This window comes from Hemitrygon akajei, chromosome 1, assembly GCF_048418815.1.
Source record: "Hemitrygon akajei chromosome 1, sHemAka1.3, whole genome shotgun sequence".
Classification (NCBI taxonomy): Eukaryota; Metazoa; Chordata; class Chondrichthyes; order Myliobatiformes; family Dasyatidae; genus Hemitrygon; species Hemitrygon akajei.
In genome coordinates, this window is record NC_133124.1 from 8,162,690 (window position 1) to 8,180,876 (window position 18,187).

At 42.7% G+C, this 18,187-nt stretch overlaps 1 protein-coding gene across 4 annotated transcripts in view; it reads right to left on the reverse strand.

Moving 5' to 3' along the window:
- Window positions 1-17,172, reverse strand: part of sdha (succinate dehydrogenase complex, subunit A, flavoprotein (Fp)) — a 106,985-nt gene extending 89,813 nt beyond the window's left edge. For 2 of the 4 annotated variants that reach the window (XM_073030340.1, XM_073030418.1), the window contains exons 1-5: window positions 17,039-17,145; window positions 11,477-11,566; window positions 5,401-5,562; window positions 1,938-2,081; window positions 550-714 (exon numbers count right to left, since the gene is read on the reverse strand). In XM_073030340.1, coding sequence (XP_072886441.1) covers window positions 550-714; window positions 1,938-2,081; window positions 5,401-5,562; window positions 11,477-11,566; window positions 17,039-17,122 — 645 coding nt within the window. In that variant the 5' untranslated portion in view covers window positions 17,123-17,145. Of the gene's footprint in view, window positions 1-549; window positions 715-1,937; window positions 2,082-5,400; window positions 5,563-11,476; window positions 11,567-17,038 lie in introns of all 4 variants that reach the window. The other 2 variants (XM_073030490.1, XM_073030574.1) reach the window with 1 other exon arrangement.
- Between the last annotated feature and the right edge of the window lie 1,015 nt (window positions 17,173-18,187).

Genomic DNA, 18,187 nt, shown 5'->3' on the forward strand with positions numbered 1-18,187 from the left:
GGTTTCCTCCCACAGTCCAAAGACGTGCTGGTTGACAAGTTACTTAATTAGAGATACGGTGTGGAGTAGGCCCTTCCAGCCCTTTGTACCACACTGACCCAGGGATCCCCGACAACTCTGATTTAACCCTCACCTAATCATGGAACAATTTGCAACAACCAATTAACCTACAAATCTATTTCTTTGGATTGTGGGAGGAAATCGCAGCATCTGAAGCAAGCCCAACTATCCCATGGGGAGAACTTACAAACTCCTTACAGAGGACACCAAGACTGAGCTCTAAACTTCAACGTCCCATGCAGTAATAGTGTTGTACTAATTGCTACCACGATGGCCCACGCAGTCCTGTGTTTAGCCTCGGGTTGAATAAGTGGGTTGAGGGTACTGCGGCTTGTTGGGCCAGAAGGGTCTGTTCCACATTGCTTCTCTAAGTAAACCGTAGCTGATGAAGGAGGATGTAAACACAATATTTTAAACTTAAGATATCTCTCCATAAAGAGCGAATGACCCCTTGAATACTCCCAGCACTTTGTTTTAATGTCACCTTACCGTGCCATATAACGTGTGAAGCAAAGAGTGGCCCGTCCGGTCTGCAACACAACAGCAGCGATGTGCCTGTCCCCCTTTTCCAAACTGCAGGCTCTGTCCGCCAAATGCACGCTGGTAAATCTTGCCTGCCTCTGTTCTACTAAAAGGCATCCCATAGTTCTCAAGCTGGTGTGAAGATAAAGGAAAATACAAATTACAATCTATATCCAAGTAATGATTCAGAAAAATCCCCAAAAAATAATGGTTTAGACTTCCCAAGGAAGTGGCTATAGAGATACTGTTTGCTTTTTTTTTGTGGTCTTCTGGACCTCATTAGCGTCAAGATAGTCCAGCGTGCTGGAAAACTACAAAAGCGTCTCAAAATGAGAGGGGAACAAGCAAGGAACTACGACCACTTAGATACGCAACTTATAGAGTTAAAAGAGAACTACAGCACAGAAACAGGCCCTACGCCCCAGTGAGTTTGTCTATTCCCATCCACCTGCACCTGCACCAGAGCTCCCCACCTACCTATCCAAACCTCATTTAAGTGTTGAAATCAAAACCGCATTCGCCACAAGCACTGGCAGCTCCTTCCACACTCTCACCACCCACTCAGTGAAGTTGTTCCCCCTGATATTCCCCTTAAAATTTTCACCTTTCACCCTTAACCTATGACCCCCTAGTCCTAGTTTCACCAAACTTCAGTGGAAAAAGCCTGCTTGCATTTACTACTCATAATTTTATAGACCTCTAACAAATCTCCCCTCTTTCTCCCAGGCTCCATGGAATAAAGTCTTAAAGTATTCAATCTATTCCTCAGGCTCTCAAGTCCCAGCAACATCCTTGTAAATTTTCTCCGTATTCTTTCAATTTGATCTCTTTATTTATTGGGAAAATGCTGAAATCCATTGTTGATTACGCACAATCAAAACAGTTTTATGAAAAGGAAAAACAGCTTTTGACAAATTTGGTCAAGTCGTTTGAGAATGTAATTTATCATGTGGACAATAATGTAATATATGTTCATTTCCAAAAGCAAATGCTGCCAGTTCCCAAAGTGATTCTCTATGACATTAGCGGGCACAGGGATTTACAATGCGGTAAAGTTGGAAATGCAAAGAATTAAATTTTATTTTGAGTGAATTACAATTGTACTTAAGTAAATATTCAATATCATTCTATCACGATGTAACATTCAACAACCCAACTCTATTGTATCAGTGTAATTCAAATCTGACATCTAATTAATGATGAGACACAATAAGTTCCATATCATAACGAGGGAGGATACATGTATCCCAGTTGCAAAGACAAGAATGAGGTGCCAATTGTTGCACGTTAAGCTGCTGCAATACTGACTTTTAAATGCATTTCCAGTTTTTAAGATGGGAGACAAATCAGCTTACCTCAATGACAGCAGCGGGTGCCTGTTCCGTCATGTAGTGGATTGCATCCTGGTCTCCTAACCAATCAGATCCTTTCACTGTGTCATAAAAGTGCCACCTCCAGTCATCAGCCTCCATGTTACCCAGAGCTGCATTTATTCCACCCTGCAACAAGATTCAGAATGTTTCCTCTGAATCCATAGCAACTCATTTATATCATTTTTTTGGCTACTGAGGAAATCAAACATTCCCCATATCAGAATCAGAATCAGACTTTAATCGCCAAGTACCTATGCACATACAAGGAATTTACTTCCGGCAGATGTTGTCTCTCTGCTCATAACAATAATAATGATAGATATAAATGAAAATATAAATTATACATACAGGTAGTGCAATCCAAATAATAGTTAGCCGACAGTTAACCGGCAGTTAACTGTTCAGCAAAGTGACCGCAGTAGGGAAAAAACTTCTCCAGTGCCTATTAGTCTTAGTCTGGAGGGATCTGAAGCGCCTACCAAACGGAAGCAGATCAAACAGTCCGTGCGCAGGATGGGAGGAGTCCTTTATGATGTTCCCCGCCCTCTTCTTCAAGAGTCCTGGCATACAAAGTCGGACTGGGCAGGTGAGATCTACAGTTTGATCTATCGGCCGAGAAGGTGGTACTGCAACACTCCATGGAGAGCAAAGGGTATGACAAGGCATGGAAGACGTCATGGTCAACCACTGCAACCAAGGAAGACCCCAGTTTGTGATACTTGTTCATTCCACTAGAGTGGGACTTCGGAGGTTGAGAGAGTGGAACTGCCCCAGTGCAACAGCTTTTCCCACTTTAAAATCTGTCCTGCAGAGGTCTCCTGTCATCATTGAACATGACAGACAACCACATTGTTCCACTAATGCCTCTTCAATTAGATTTCAGAGGAGCACTTCCAACTCTCAATTATGAATATATAGAAGTTTTGGAGCACCTTTTTATTGTTTGCTGTCACCTGCATCAAGCAGAGACTGACCTCTCAGTGGCATTAAATTTACAACTACATTATTAAAAATTAAAACTGTTCAATCGTACTTGAATTACACAAATTATTGATATCTTTTCTGTAAAGCAATAAATCAGAATTATCCATCCAAGTACAGCATTTGATTTAGAATCACTTTAATTTGACAGCATTGCTTCCCCATACTGATTCCCCTTTGTTCAATGCACTTAGATTTACTGGGGCCCTAACATCAGCAACAGCTTTAAAAGAAAGGACGTTTTCAAGAGTCCTGATGGACAGTCTCAACGAGAAATACTGGCTCTTTATTACTCTCAATAGATGCTGCCTGATTTTGCATGTGTTACTCTGGATTTCCAGCAGCTGCAGAATCTCATTCAGCAGTGTTTTGGATTTGTCTCATGTTGACAAGGTCAAGAATTAAATTTAAACAAAGAATATTAGGAATGAAAATATCAAAAGTATGATAAGCAATATCCTTTTTACCGGGTATGTGACAATAATAAACCAGTATCAACAGCAAAAGCAAATAGTTATTGACTTATAACAGCAATTCCTCATCAAATAATTATTCTCTAATCTCTAGCACAGCAGAATAAGTAACGACTGAGATAAGTTAATAAAGCAGGAGATACACCGTGGTATGAAAATAATACTATGGTATAAGGATGGGGCAGCTGTGTGGTAAACAATGACAGAAAATGTGGTTGTGATACCAGGTGGATAAGTACAGTTTTCTGAAACTGCAACCAGAAGAAAGTGGGAATTAAAGAATGTGATTCATGTGAGACTAAAATCAAAATATAAAAAGGATTGTGGGGAATACTCAGAATTAGGCCACAAAACATGGGAGCAGAATTAGGCCATTTGGTCCATTGAGTCTGTTCTGCTATACCATCATGGCTGATTTAGAACCATAGAACATTACAGCACAGAAACAGGCCTTTTGGCCCATTTTGGCTGTGCCGACCCATTTTTCTGCCTAGTCCCACTGACCTGCACCCAGCCCATATCCCTCCATACACCTCTCATCCATGTACCTGTCCAAGTTTTTCTTAAATGTCAAAATGAGCCTACATTTACCACTTCATTTGGCAGCTCATTTCACACTCCCACCACTCTGTGTGAAGAAGCTCCCCCTAATGTTCCCTTTAAACTTTTCCCCCTTATTCTCTCTCTCAACCCCATTCTCCTGCCTTTTCCCCCATAACCTTTGATGCCCTTAATAAGCAAGAAGCTATCAACCTCTGCTTTAAATGTACCCATGAATTGGCCTCCACAGCCATCTGTAGCAATGAATTCCATAGATTCCCCACCCTCTGGCTGGAGAAATTCCTTGTCATCACTGAATTTCCTCTACTGAGGCTGTGCCCACTAGTTCTAGACTACCCCACTAGAGGAACAATCCTATCCACACCCACCCTACCTAGGCTCCTATCATTCAATAGGATTCAATGCCATGCCCCCACGTTCTTCTAAAATACAGCAAGCACAGGCCCAGAGCTATCAAACACTCCTCATACATTAACCCTTTCATTCTCTGGATTAATAAATTAAATGTTTGATAGCTGGCTAGGAATGTACTGGCTAGGAAGATCAAGACATTGAATCAGAAAAGATGGAGAAAACAGACTGCAAGGGTTAGAAATAACAGTAAGTTGGCAATACAACAACAGTGGGCATCATTAATGGCTTCCAAAAAGCAGCTTTATTGCTTGGAGTAGTGTTAATCAACAAATAGGGGGGCCTAAACAAAAAAATCTTGAAAAATTATAAGAATCATGCAATTACATTAAGACTGAAATGAGTATCACTTACAATCATCAATTTTAGATGCCAACCTACACCCTGACAAAACTGGCTCCCTACCATATCCATAAGATACAGGAGCAGAATTAGGCCATTCGGCCCATTGAGTTTGTTCCGCCATTCCATCATGACTGATTTATTATCGCTCTTAACCCCATTCTCCTGCCTTCTACCCGTAACCTTTGATATCTTTACTCATCCCATCCCAGTACCAGCTCCCACCCATAAAGTTCAAAGTTGAAACTAAATTTATTATCAAAATACATAAATGCTACCATATACTACCGAGATTCAATTTCTTGTAGGCATTCACAAAGAGACAAAATAGAATCAATGAAAACTACACACAAAGACTTACTAACAACCAATGTCTATTACTTAGAGTTGTAATTGTTGAGCTACTTAGGCATTTAGTTGGCATGCGCACGTGCACGAGGGTGGCACAGGAGAGGATGTTAGTTAAAAAATAATGGCAACGTAGTGTACCGAACATGAAGGGAGAAAGTAAAGCTGTTAAAACTAAAGAAAATCTTGTCTTTACTGTTTGAACTTTATCAGTATGCTCCTAGTTATCACATTACTCAGTCATAATAGTTTTAGGAAAAGCACTGTTAGTACAAAATCAAAAAATATTACTGTTCTCAAAGCACGGAAAGGATATCAGAGCAGCCCACCTGTGCGGCAACTGTGTGCGATCTGGTAGGAAACAGCTTTGTAACGCAAGCAGTGTTGAAGCCAGCTTCAGATAAACCAAAGGCTGCTCGTAAGCCAGCTCCCCCTGCTCCGACAACCACTGCATCAAACTCATGATCAACCACTGGATACTGCGTGGAGATCTGTGTAAAGAAACAAAACACAGGCATCTTGGTTAGCAAAAACACGGGAACAGGTTTAAAGTAGAAAGGATCAAAGAGATAAATATTGCACAAAAACAAATGATCAGTGGTATTTTAATTTTTTTATATTATCAAAGTGTACTTTGGGGGCAATAATGTGACAACTGAAGGATGTGCAAGATCATTAAGCACTATGCTACCATGACACATTGAAAATGGAATACAAAAATTTTTTCAGTAAAACAGTACTTAAACAGACAAAACTGATAAGCAACCAGTGTGCAAAATAATAACATTAAGAACATGAGTTGTAGAGTTCTTGAAAGTGAGTCTGCAGGTCGTAGAATCAGTTCAGAGTAGCAGTGAAGAAAGCTATCCAATTCTAGTTCAGGAGCTGATGGTGTGGGATAGTAACTGTTCCTGAACCTGGTGGTGTGGGATCTAATGCTTCTGTACCTCCTGCCTGATGGTTGCAGCGAGAAGAGGGCTTGGCCTGCACAGTGGTCATACACTTAAATCCCAAAATTAAAGAAAAATGACTCTGAAAGCCTGAAAGTTAAACTGAAGTGGCTCAGTAATATCTCAGTGGCTCAGAGGCAAAACCTATGATAAGGCCTACTACCTTTCCAGAACAGCAGCTAGTAGGGCTAACTCTGCCTGTCTGTGAGAGGAGGGGGCTGGCAAACCTATCCCACAAAAAAAAAGTGCTACAGAAACGCCAACAGAAGCTCCAAAGACCTCATCTCTGAGACAGAAAGGATCTTTGAAAATGGGCTACCCTTGGGGACAACTTGAAAGACTGGGCGAGGACAGGGGATTCTGGAGAGCTGCCTCTGCTCCAGTATGGGTGATGGGTTTAAATAGAAACTAGTAATGCTATATCTTATGTACCAACGCTGACCCATCAATTTCAGGAGAAAGGCAAGTCAAGGACGTTGCAAGTCACCACTAATAAACACTATTAAAAAGAGCTTTCCTATTTTACAGTGTAGTGGTCAATTCTAACAAACCAACTGCTGCAGCTGGCAAGCCCAACAGGCTGTTATGACATGCTCTCCAATCACTCCAGTAATGATGCTCCAAAAGTCGAAGAGCTGTGTTTGATCCTTCATAGATAGATAGATAGATACTTTATTCATCCCCATGGGGAAATTCAACATTTTTTCCAATGTCCCATACACTTGTTGTAGCAAAACTAATTACATACAATACTTAACTCAGTAAAAATATGATATGCATCTAAATCACTCTCTCAAAAAGCATTAATAATAGCTTTTAAAAAGTTCTTAAGTAGTTTACTTAAATACATTAATACAATCAACCCCGGCACTTTAACATATCTTACTCCTGGCGGTTGAATTGTAAAGCCTAATGGCATTGGGGAGTATTGACCTCTTCATCCTGTCTCAGGAGCATTGCATCGATAGCAACCTGTCGCTGAAACTGCTTCTCTGTCTCTGGATGGTGCTATGTAGAGGATGTTCAGGGTTTTCCATAATTGACCGTAGCCTACTCAGCGCCCTTCGCTCAGCTACTGATGTTACACTCTCCAGTACTTTGCCCACGACAGAGCCCGCCTTCCTTACCAGCTTATTAAGACGTGAGGTGTCCCTCTCCTTAATGCTTCCTCCCCAACACGCCACCACAAAGAAGAGGGCGTTCTCCACAACTGACCTATAGAACATCTTCAGCATCTCACTACAGACATTGAATGATGCCAACCTTCTAAGGAAGTACAGTCGACTCTGTGCCTTCCTGCACAAGGCTTCTGTGTTGGCAGTCCAGTCTAGCTTCTCGTCTAACTGTACTCCCAGATACTTGTAGGTCTTAACCTGCTCCACACATTCTCCATTAATGATCACTGGCTCCATATGAGGCCTAGATCTCCTAAAGTCCACCACCATCTCCTTGGTCTTGGTGATATTGAGACGCAGGTAGTTTGAGTTGCACCATATCACAAAGTCCTGTATCAGTTTCCTATACTCCTCCTCCTGTCCATTCCTGACACACCCCACTATGGCCGTGTCGTCAGCGAACTTCTGCACATGGCAGGACTCCGAGTTATATTGGAAGTCTGATGTGTACAGGGTGAACAGGACCGGAGAGAGCACGGTCCCCTGCGGCGCTCCTGTGCTGCTGACCACCGTGTCAGACTAATTCAGCTAATTCATAAGCAATTAGCAAACATACAATCTTGAAGTGAAGCAATTAAGTGTAATTAAGTATAACTAAGCGGTCAACGAAAGATCTGACATCCTTCGGTCCCCAGCTCCAAACAAAACTGCCTAGAACAAGCATGAATACTTTAACTTATTCCCTTCACACACGTGACAAGTTACCATAATACATGTAATTAACGTGCAACACAAAATACAGTACAAATAGAAAATGGGTGCATGGCCCCATACATTCTAGCCTCCTAATTATTATACTTTAATAACTACAATTATATATTACCAAAATACAGGAGACATGAAGTCATGATCTCTTATGGAAGTGTTTCCCATGGGACCAAACATTTCCAAAGCATCAGATTATTTCTGAGTTATGATGCAGATTCTTGCTTTGACAATGAAGCTGATCTTAACTTAGTGCTATGAAGTAAAACATGTCAGCACTCATTTTCCATGATCCTGACTTCTAGTTCCATTGTCTCATTGTAATAGATAACATCTGAGGAAATGTTCTCGCTCTTTCTCCATCTCCAACCTGGGTTATCAGCATGTACCAACGCCAGATTGAACAGTCCATTTGAAACTACTTCCACAAACTTGTGGCTTCCGGCATTCCCCAGATCTAGCTGCCCGTTCTCAAGAGACCTAACACTTGCCTTTGTGTAATGGCACTCTGAATAGTCACAGTGCCCATTTTTGAATGTCCGACTCGTGGCTTTGAGAAGCAAAGAACAAATTCCTATTTTCATCACATTCAACCACTGCTCCTCTCATTCCCAAATTAATACTTGATTCACTGTTTATTTGAAGTCTAAGTTTTCTACAGAATGACAAAATATTAGCCAAACTCAATGCGCCTATATCACCAGAAGAAATATCTTTTGCAATTTCTGCACTGTCCTCAGGGAAATCTCCTGGACCTGATGGGTTCCCTGTGGAATTTTATAAATCATTCCCCTCACTTCTTTCTCCTCAGTTACTTTCAGTATTATCTGACTCGTTTAATTACAGCAAATTGCCACCCTCTTTCAATGAGGCATCTATTATTCTTCTTTTAAAAAAGGGCAAAGACCCAACAAAGTGTTCCTCGTACAGGCCGATCTCTCTGCTCAATGTTGATGTAAAGATCTTAGCTAAAGTGTTGGGTCATAGATTAGAAACCGTTATTCCCTCCATTATCTCTGATGACCAAACAGGCTTTATTAAAAACCGTCTCCCTTTTTTTAACATTCGGCGTCTATTTAATATTTTATACTCAGTTCCAACTGGGACTCCTGAATGTGTTATCTCCCTTGATGCGGAGAAAGCATTTGACCGTATAGAGTGGAACGACCTTTTTGCAGTCTTAGAAAAATTTGACCTCGGCCAAAGTTTCATCTCTTGGATCCAATTGCTGTACCTGTGTCCTACTGCTTCTGTTCTAACTAATTTTCAGAAATCCCAAGTATTTAATCTGAAACGTGGCACCCATCAGGGATGCCCCTTAAGTCCCTTTCTCTTTGATTTGGCTATAGAACCTCTGGCGATAGCATTTCGAAATTGTCCTGAATTGACCGGGATTTGGAGAGGGGGTGTTGTGCATAAAGTTTCTCTCTATGCTGATGACTTATTACTCTTTCTCTCAAATCCATCTACATCCTTACCTCTAATGTTTTCACTTCTTGACCAGTTTAGCCAGATCTCTGGCTATAAACTCAACTTACATAAGAGTGAACTTTTCCCAATTAATAAAGAAGCACAAGAACTAATATTTTGTGATCTCCCTTTTAAAGTAGTCCATAATCAATTTACTTATCTTGGAATTACAGTCACAAGGAAGTTTAAAGATCTCTTTCGTGAAAACTTTGTCAATCTTTCATATGCTACAAAACAGAGTCTGGTACAATGGTCACCTCTATCTATGTCCTTGGTAGATCGTATTAATGTTGTTAAAATGTATGTTCTCCCCAAATGTTTATACTTATTTCAATCTATCCCAATTTTTATTCCTAAATCTTTTTTTGATTCCTTAGACTCTATTATTTTGTCATATCTGTGGCAGAATAAGCGCTCTAGAATTAATAAAATCCACCTCCAAAAATCTAAAAAAGAGGGTGGCATGGCTTTACCTAACTTTCGCTTATATTACTGGGCAGCTAATATACGTTGTGCTGCCTTCTGGTCTTTCTTCCACGGTCAACCCGAGTGCCCTAACTGGGTGGCAATGGAGTTGAGCTCCACTAAAGAATTATCTATCTCTGCATTTCTTGGCTCTGCACTCCCTAGCAGTTTGCCCAGATCAATAGCTAATCCTCTGGTTAGACACACTTTGCGTATATGGGCTCAGTTCAGGAAATGCTATGGTTTCCAGGGGTTTTCCGTTTCTAGCCCTGTCGCACATAATCACCTTTTTTTACCTACTACGTACGATTCAGCATTCCATGTTTGGTACAGGAAGGGCATTAGACATTTTGAAGATCTCTTCATTGATAATCGCTTCGCTTCTTTTCAGCAGCTCTCCGTTAAGTTCAACCTGCCTAACGCTCACTTTTTCAGATATCTCCAAATCCAACACTTTACTGCTCCTTTAATTCCTAACTTTCCTGAAATGCCTGCGAAAAATGCTATGGACCTATTTCTTTCCATTAATCCACTAGGTAAAGGTTTAATTTCAATTATCTGAGATAAACTAGCAGCCTTACGACGGGCCCCTGTGGATAAAATTAAAATGGCCTGGGAGCAGGATTTAAATATCTCCTTATCCGAGGAGAGCTGGGACTCAGTTCTCAAATCGGTTAACTCAACCTCCCTTTGTGCTCGCCATTGCCTCTTACAGTTTAAGATTGTTCATAGAGCCCATATGTCTAAATCTAAACTATCTCGATTCTACCCTGGCATTAGTCCGCTCTGTGATAAATGCAAGAGGGGCGTGGCCTCTCTCATCCATATGTACTGGTTCTGTCCTAGCTTGGAGAAATTCTGGAAAGATGTCTTCACTACATTATCGGGTATTCTGAATCAGCACCTAGAACCTAACCCCTTAATTGCTCTGTTCGGTTTTTGGGGCGAGACAGATTTATGTCTGGGTCCGACCAAATGCCAAATACTATCCTTTGCCTCTCTCCTGGCGAGACGCTTGATCCTCCTTAGATGGAGAGATGTTGCCCCGCCCACTCATGCGCAATGGCTTAACGACATTATGGCCTGCTTGGACCTCGAAAAAATTCATTATTCAGTTCTTAATTCAGATTTAAAGTTCCATAAGGTCTGGGGACCTTTTATCGAGTACTTTCATAACCTTCCTCCTGACTAGGGTTTTTTTTTCTTTTTCTTTTTCTTCTTTTCGGTCCCTTGCTTTCAGCTCCCTTTTTTTTCTGGTAGTAGGCATTATTATCCTCTGTTACTAAGTGTATTCACAGTCTGGGAGTTTGACTGTCCGGACTTATACTCTTTATACTGTGTGGTGGTTGGTCTGGAGTTGTTTTTTTCTTGTGTTGTGGGGCTTGGGGAGGACACTAAGCTCACTTGTCTTTAATTTAGGTGCTTTTTTGTTAAATTCTCTTCCTTTGTAGCATATTGTTATTGTATGCTTAATCTTGCACTGTATTAATGCTCCTCATTGGGATTTGGGGTTTTTAATTTTGTAAAATGTTTTGAAAAACTAATAAAAAAAATTGTTTTAAAAATGACAAAATATTGCCATTCTACATTCAAACCAATGGGAAGAGCCCATAGAAAATGCTTTGTGGATTTTTACTTACTGAATTTGACACTTTTGCTACGTTTTTATTATGATTGCCATAGATAGCGAAGTGGAACCTACGAGCTGCCGTTCGACTCACGCCGGGGATCTATAAAAATAGAAAACCCAATTAATATAAATGATTAAACCTACAACATCAAAAATGCAAAATTACATAAAACACTAAATTATAGAAATAATATATTGCACAGTCATCACAAGCAGAGGCGCCTTTCAAATCACCAGCATAAAAATCTCATGAAGCCAGCAGAGTGGAGAAAACAAACCTAGTATTCTAGTATTTTTATCAATACAGCTGCTAAGTCTTTCATACCATGCCCTACACTGTCAGCGATACACTCAGTGGTCACTTTATTGTGTACCTCCTGTACCTAATAAAGTTGCCATTGAGTGTATGTTCATGGTCTTCTGCTGCAGCAGCCTATCTATTTCAAGTTTCAATGTGTTGTGCATTCAAAGATGTTTTTCCGCACACCACTGCTGCAATGCGTGATTATTTGAGCTACTGTTGCCTTCCTGTCAGCTTGAACCAGTCTGGCCATTCTCTTCCGACTTCTCTCGTTAACAAGGAGTTTTCGCCCACAGAACTGCCACTCACTGGATGTTTGTTTCTTGGATCATTCTCTGTAAACTCTAGAGACTGTTGTGTGTGAAAATCCCAGGAGATCAGCAGTTTCTGAGATACTCAAACCACCCTGTCTGGCACCAACATTCATTCCACAGTCAAAGTCACTTATAGCACAATTCTTCCCCATTCTGAAATTTGGTCTAAACAACAACTGAACCTCCTGACCATATCTGCATGCTTTTATGCATTGAGTTATTGCTACATGATTGGCTGATTAGATGTTTGTATTAACAAGCAGGAGTACTTAATAAAAGAGGCCAGTGGTTCAAACAGCGCTTATTGCAGATGACACTAAATTTAAATAAAGTACTGTGCAACATTCAATTTAGCTTAAATCAATCATGAGGCAAGTTATTTTGGGAGCAGAACCACTGCATTTTACAAAAAGGAAGCCACTCACCCAATTATGTCCAATTTCACAGCCAACTTTGTCCACAGTATTCTACAAATTAGACTTCTGCTATTAATCTCCTGTTGCTAGCCTCTATGGCAATGTTCCCTCTAATTTGTAATGACCAGTGTGTAAAAATCTTGTGCTGTGCAATTTTTTGTCCAGTGACATGTGCACACTGAATTTGGAAATGGAAATAAACCTGAAGCTATTCTAAGGATAATAAACCACCAAGTCCAGTTTGTTGTTCTCTGTTTAAAAGAAACAAAATAATTGTCAATAAGAACTTCAATCTCCTCTGGGTTTCATTGTTTTCATTCTGGTTCAACTGCACTCTCACAAAACATATGTAGCAGGCCTATAGCAGGTAACAAAGGATTTTCTTGCAGGAGCTTTTGTGATTTGCTTGCTAAATTATGCTTTAAAAAGCCAAGTTTCCAAATATCACTCCACTTCTTTTCACTTCCAAATTCTTCAGCCATCTGTGCACCATGACAATACATGCAGACAACTCCAGTTTCTGTACTGTACATAAATATTTCTCATAGCTGCACGTTCCTGACCTCATGAGCTTTCAGTGTAGCAGCTTCTACTGTTTCATTAAGCCATTCTGCTTAAATGAACTAGCAGTTTGTTTGCATTTCACACCTTTGCTTCTGTGAAATTCAACATAGTGAATCAATAATTTCTTCAATAAAAATATTATAAATAAGCCAGATCTAAAATCTGCAAACTATCGCAAACTCCACGTTGTCAACACCGTCCACATCAGAAACTGGAAATTTCCAGGTACACGACTGTGAAATGTACTCACCTTGTACTCATCATGCCAACAAGGTAGAGGGTGACAACTTTTTGTGCACAGTTTAAATTTCTTTATGCACTATTAACAAAAGATATGTGAGTGCGCACACCTTAGAGTGAACATTACTCTGTATCTGCTTTCATCCCACATTTAGGTAATTTAGCACAAATTGCAACCGTTTTTTGCACAAAGAATGTATACAGTATTGAAAATGAAATTCTTACTCTTCACAGATATCCAAGAAACAGAAGAAAAAAACCAAATGAGTAGCAGAAAATGTTAGAACCTCAAAGCTACCCCTCCTCCCCCACACAAGCAGCAGCCAAAGCATTAAGCCGCCCCCTCCCCATCTCCCAACTTGCTTCAGCAAGATCATCACCCACCCCCGCCCACAATGCAAGCAATTGCAAGTCTTCCCCCCCCACCCCAGAAACCATGATCTACAATCCATCAAAAAAAGCTACTGTCCATCCCAACACCAACATCTCACTGACGATGGAGAAAGAGGTATCACTCCTTTCACCGTTATGTTCCCTTTCTTACTAGATCTATTAAATGCTATTTTAAGATCCATGTCCACTAGTTACTCGGCCTTTTGCCCATTCTACCTGCTGTAATAACGCAATCATTATTAAGCGGTATGACACCGAGCATCACTGAGTAGTGGCTGAAAGAAGGTCATAGTTGCGAGCTTATAGGATATACTTTTGATCAAAAGGACTGACAGGAAGACATAGGCAGTGGTGTGGCTCTGGTGAGAGATGAAATTACATCTTTAGAAAAAGATGACATGGAGTCAGAGAATGTCGAATCTTTGTGGGTGGAGTTAAGAAACTACAAGGGTTAAAAAAACATTATGGGAATCATATACAGGCCTCCAAATAGTAGCCAAGATGTGGGGTTGAGATTACAAAGGGAGGTGGAAAAGGCATGTAATAAAGGTAATGACACAATTGTAATGGGGGACTTCAATATGTAAGGGGATTGAGAAAATTAGGTTGGTGTCAGATCACAAGAGAGAGAATTTGTTGAACGTCTATGAGTTGGCTTTTTAGTGCAGCTTGTGCTTGAGCCTACTCGGGGAAAGGCCATTTTAAATTGGGTGTTGTGTAATAACCCAGATCTTATTAGGGAGCTTAATATAAAGGAACCTTTAGGATAGTGGTCGCCAACCCGTTGATCATGATCAACTAGTCGATCTTTGAGACTTTCCCAGTAGATCCCGAAAAAAATGAAAAATAAATACACAAATACTGTTGAGAGATTGTTTCTGGGTTGCAGGGTTTCACTTCCGTTCTTTCTGTCCAGTGCGCATGCGTGTAGCTCCCACGCCACGCGCTGGTCCCCAATCACCGGGCCGCAAGGAAACGCTATGAGTCAACTGCACCTTTCCTCATTCCCTGTCACGCCCACTGTTGAACTTGAACCAACACGAGGTCATTACCCAAGCGCGTCAGCGATCACTGGTTGGCCTCGGGTAACCGGTCACTTTGTGCGACCGGCAAAAAGTGCCGTTGCTACCGGCCCGGAACGCAGACAGATGGGTGCCACCTCTAAACCTGTTTAGCACACCGAATGTTCGTGGGGAACCTGGTGCTAAAATATTCGCAGACGACCTAATTCCGGCTCAGGGTTTCGTAAGTAACAGAGCAGCTACCTTGCTGCAATCTACTGAAACAAATTTTTGTCAGCTGATAGATCCTACAAGAGGGGTGGACGCATGCCCTGTCACACTTCTTGCTCGGCTGCTCTCTCTGGACTGCTACCGCCGTGGCCCCGGCACGGGAACAGACACACCTGGCCAAGGTTGCGGGCGGGCAGGCGGCTGGCTGGAGTTCAGTCCAGGAGGCTGTCTAATGAGGCAATGAAGCCCTCAGAACTGCTTCAGTACCCTGAGTCTAAGCACCCTGCACTTAAAGACAAACGCACTGAATTTTTTTCCAGCATTAAAAACATGAGCAAGCAGGACAGCAGGTAAGTGCTGAGAGCCACGTAAAGTAAATTGCGGAATAGACTGGACATAAGGAACCTGCTTCGAGTATCGCTGTATTCCGGTCGTGTTTAACAGCCCCTCTCGCCGCCCCCCCTTCGGCCAGTCCGCAAGAATATTGTCAATATTAAACCGGTCCGCGGTGCAAAAAATAGAATGGTGACCCCTGGTGTTTATACATTATTTCTACTTCCGGGTTGCGGGGTTTTACTTCCGGTCTTTCCTGCCCCGGTGCACATGCATGTAACTAATCGATTTGGAGTCGATCTTGCCTTTCACTAAGGCCGAGGTAGGAGATCTTGGGCTTCAAAGGTTGGTGACCACTACCTTAGGAGACAGTGATCATGATTGAATTCATACTGCAATTTGAGAGGGAGAAGCACACGTCACATGTGTAAGTATCGCAATGGAATAAAGGGAATTACAGAGGCGTGAGAGAGGAGCTTGCCCGGGTGGATTGGAGGAGGACACTGACAGGGATGACGGCAGAGCAGAGGTGGCTGAAGTTTCTGGGAATATTTCACAAGGTGCAGGATAGATATGTCCTACAGAAGTTGTTCTCAAACAGCAGGGGTACGCAACTGCCGCTGACAAGGGAAGTTAAGGACTGCATAAAAGCCAAGGAAAGGGCATATAAGGTAGCAAAAGTGAGTGGAAAGTTGGATAATTGGAAAGTTTTAAAAATCAAACAAAAGGTAACTGAAAAAGCTATAAGAAGGGAAAAGATGAAATACAAACTAGCCAATAATATAAAAACCTTCTGGTTTTCTTGGCTGCGTACATCTAGGGAAGACGCACACCAGTCCCCGCCAAACTGGTGCGATTGAGACAGCTCTTCCACCCCAAACCCTGGTTTGTGCAGATGCTGTGTAGTTTGCAACCCTGTTACAACTCAATGCTAAGAAACAACAGACAGCACACTGCATATGATTAAAGGAATTATATTTATGAATAAAGAACAAAAGCAAAGAGGGCCCACTGTAATTAAACAGTGAAATGTGCACAAGTTGGAGCTCAATTCACCGATCCTCAATTGATCTCGCTGCCCGGCTCCATCCATCAAAGCAGGATACCAAAAGTATTTTTAGTTATATGAAGAGTAAAAGGGTGGTGACAGTTGATATTGGACCACTGGAAAATGATGCTCATGAGGTAGTAACAGGGAACAAAGAAATGGTAGATAGATTTCAATGAGATTCCTATCCATTCTGCTAAATTCCAGTGAATACAGGCCCAAAGCTGCTATGTCTGTGCGTTCATGGACATTACCACATGTTACACATTACATAAAGTGGCTATGCAAACACACCTATTGGCATTATTTACATGTCTATCTAGTCACACTAACCAAACCCTCGCCCATCACACCTACCTCATTCACTAACACTATTGCTCACAAACCACACACCCCCGTGCCCACGGACATCAATTCTGACCCATCATGGCCCACTGGTTCCAACAGTTAACCACCCACCCACCTACTGGTTCCAACAGTCACCCACCCATCCAATGGTTTCAACAGTCACCCACCCACCACAACCCACCCGTGTGTACTAGCAGCAACTCTCACCCACCACCTCCAATCTCGGCCCAGGAGCAACAACTCTTACCCACGACATCCCCTCGCTAAACAGTTACGTAACCAGAATGACCTTGGAACCAGTAAACCCAAGATGAACACAACTGCAAACGATAACCAATGGCACCCAGGGTCCCCGGTACCCAGCACAATTGGAACATGCTCACCAGTCTGCACTGGTTAACCCTGACCGCGGGGATTCCCGATAAACTCACTATAGATCCCGCCGCCGCTAGGCAACGAGCCGCCATCTTGGGCACAGCGGGCAAAAACGTTATGCTTCAGCAGCAGACGTCTCTGCGTGATGGCGTCACGACGCGCGTACGGTTGGTGCATGGCTATTGGTTCCCTGTAGAGCGCCAACTTCATTCAGAAGTTTATTGTATCAGAACGATCAAAGTTTATTTACAACACATAGACACAAGTCAATAACATTTACAAAACAGCAATTGGACTCAAATCACTATGCGGTAACTACGTCTATAAAACAGTCTGGACCGCGGGAAGCCACCGCTCACGGAAATCCCGCAGTGCCCGCCGCTCCCTCTCCAAGGACAGCCGGGCACGGGCGTATCCTCGGGAAAGGGGCAGGCATCGGCCCGGGCAGCGCCCTTCTCCTTCCGCCGCCTCCACTCATCTTGGCCAGGCCCGGGACCGAACCTACCAGGGGATCCGCCTCTCGGCCTTCCGAACCGGCAGCCCGGAAATGAGAAGCGCGGGACTGAAGGGCAGCCAAGAACCACAACGGCAGCTCTCTCTGGAATTCAACCCCTCATATTCCGTAAACGCGTGGCACACCGTCACCTCCCGCCTGCAGGATGGACAGCTGGACGGGGAGTCAGTGAACCGGCTCAAAAACCTGTTGTCCGGTACTGTCCGATGCAACACCTTCCACCCCAATGGACAGGGGAAGAACCCCTGCGAAAAGAGACTTCCACCACCGCAGGGTTCCCCCTCACTGACCGTGTCTGTCTGTCGGAGAGTGACCACCGCAGGGTTCCCCCTCACTGACCGTGTCTGTCTGTCAGAGAGTGACCACCGCAGGGTTCCCCCTCACTGACCGTGTCTGTCTGTCAGAGAGTGACCACCGCAGGGTTCCCCCTCACTGACCGTGTCTGTCAGAGAGTGACCACCGCAGGGTTCCCCCTCACTGACCGTGTCTGTCACAGTGACCACCGCAGGGTTCCCCCTCACTGACCGTGTCTGTCTGTCGGAGAGTGACCACCGCAGGGTTCCCCCTCACTGACCGTGTGTGTCTGTTTGTCGGAGAGTGACCACCGCAGGGTTCCCCCTCACTGACCGTGTCTTGTCTGTCG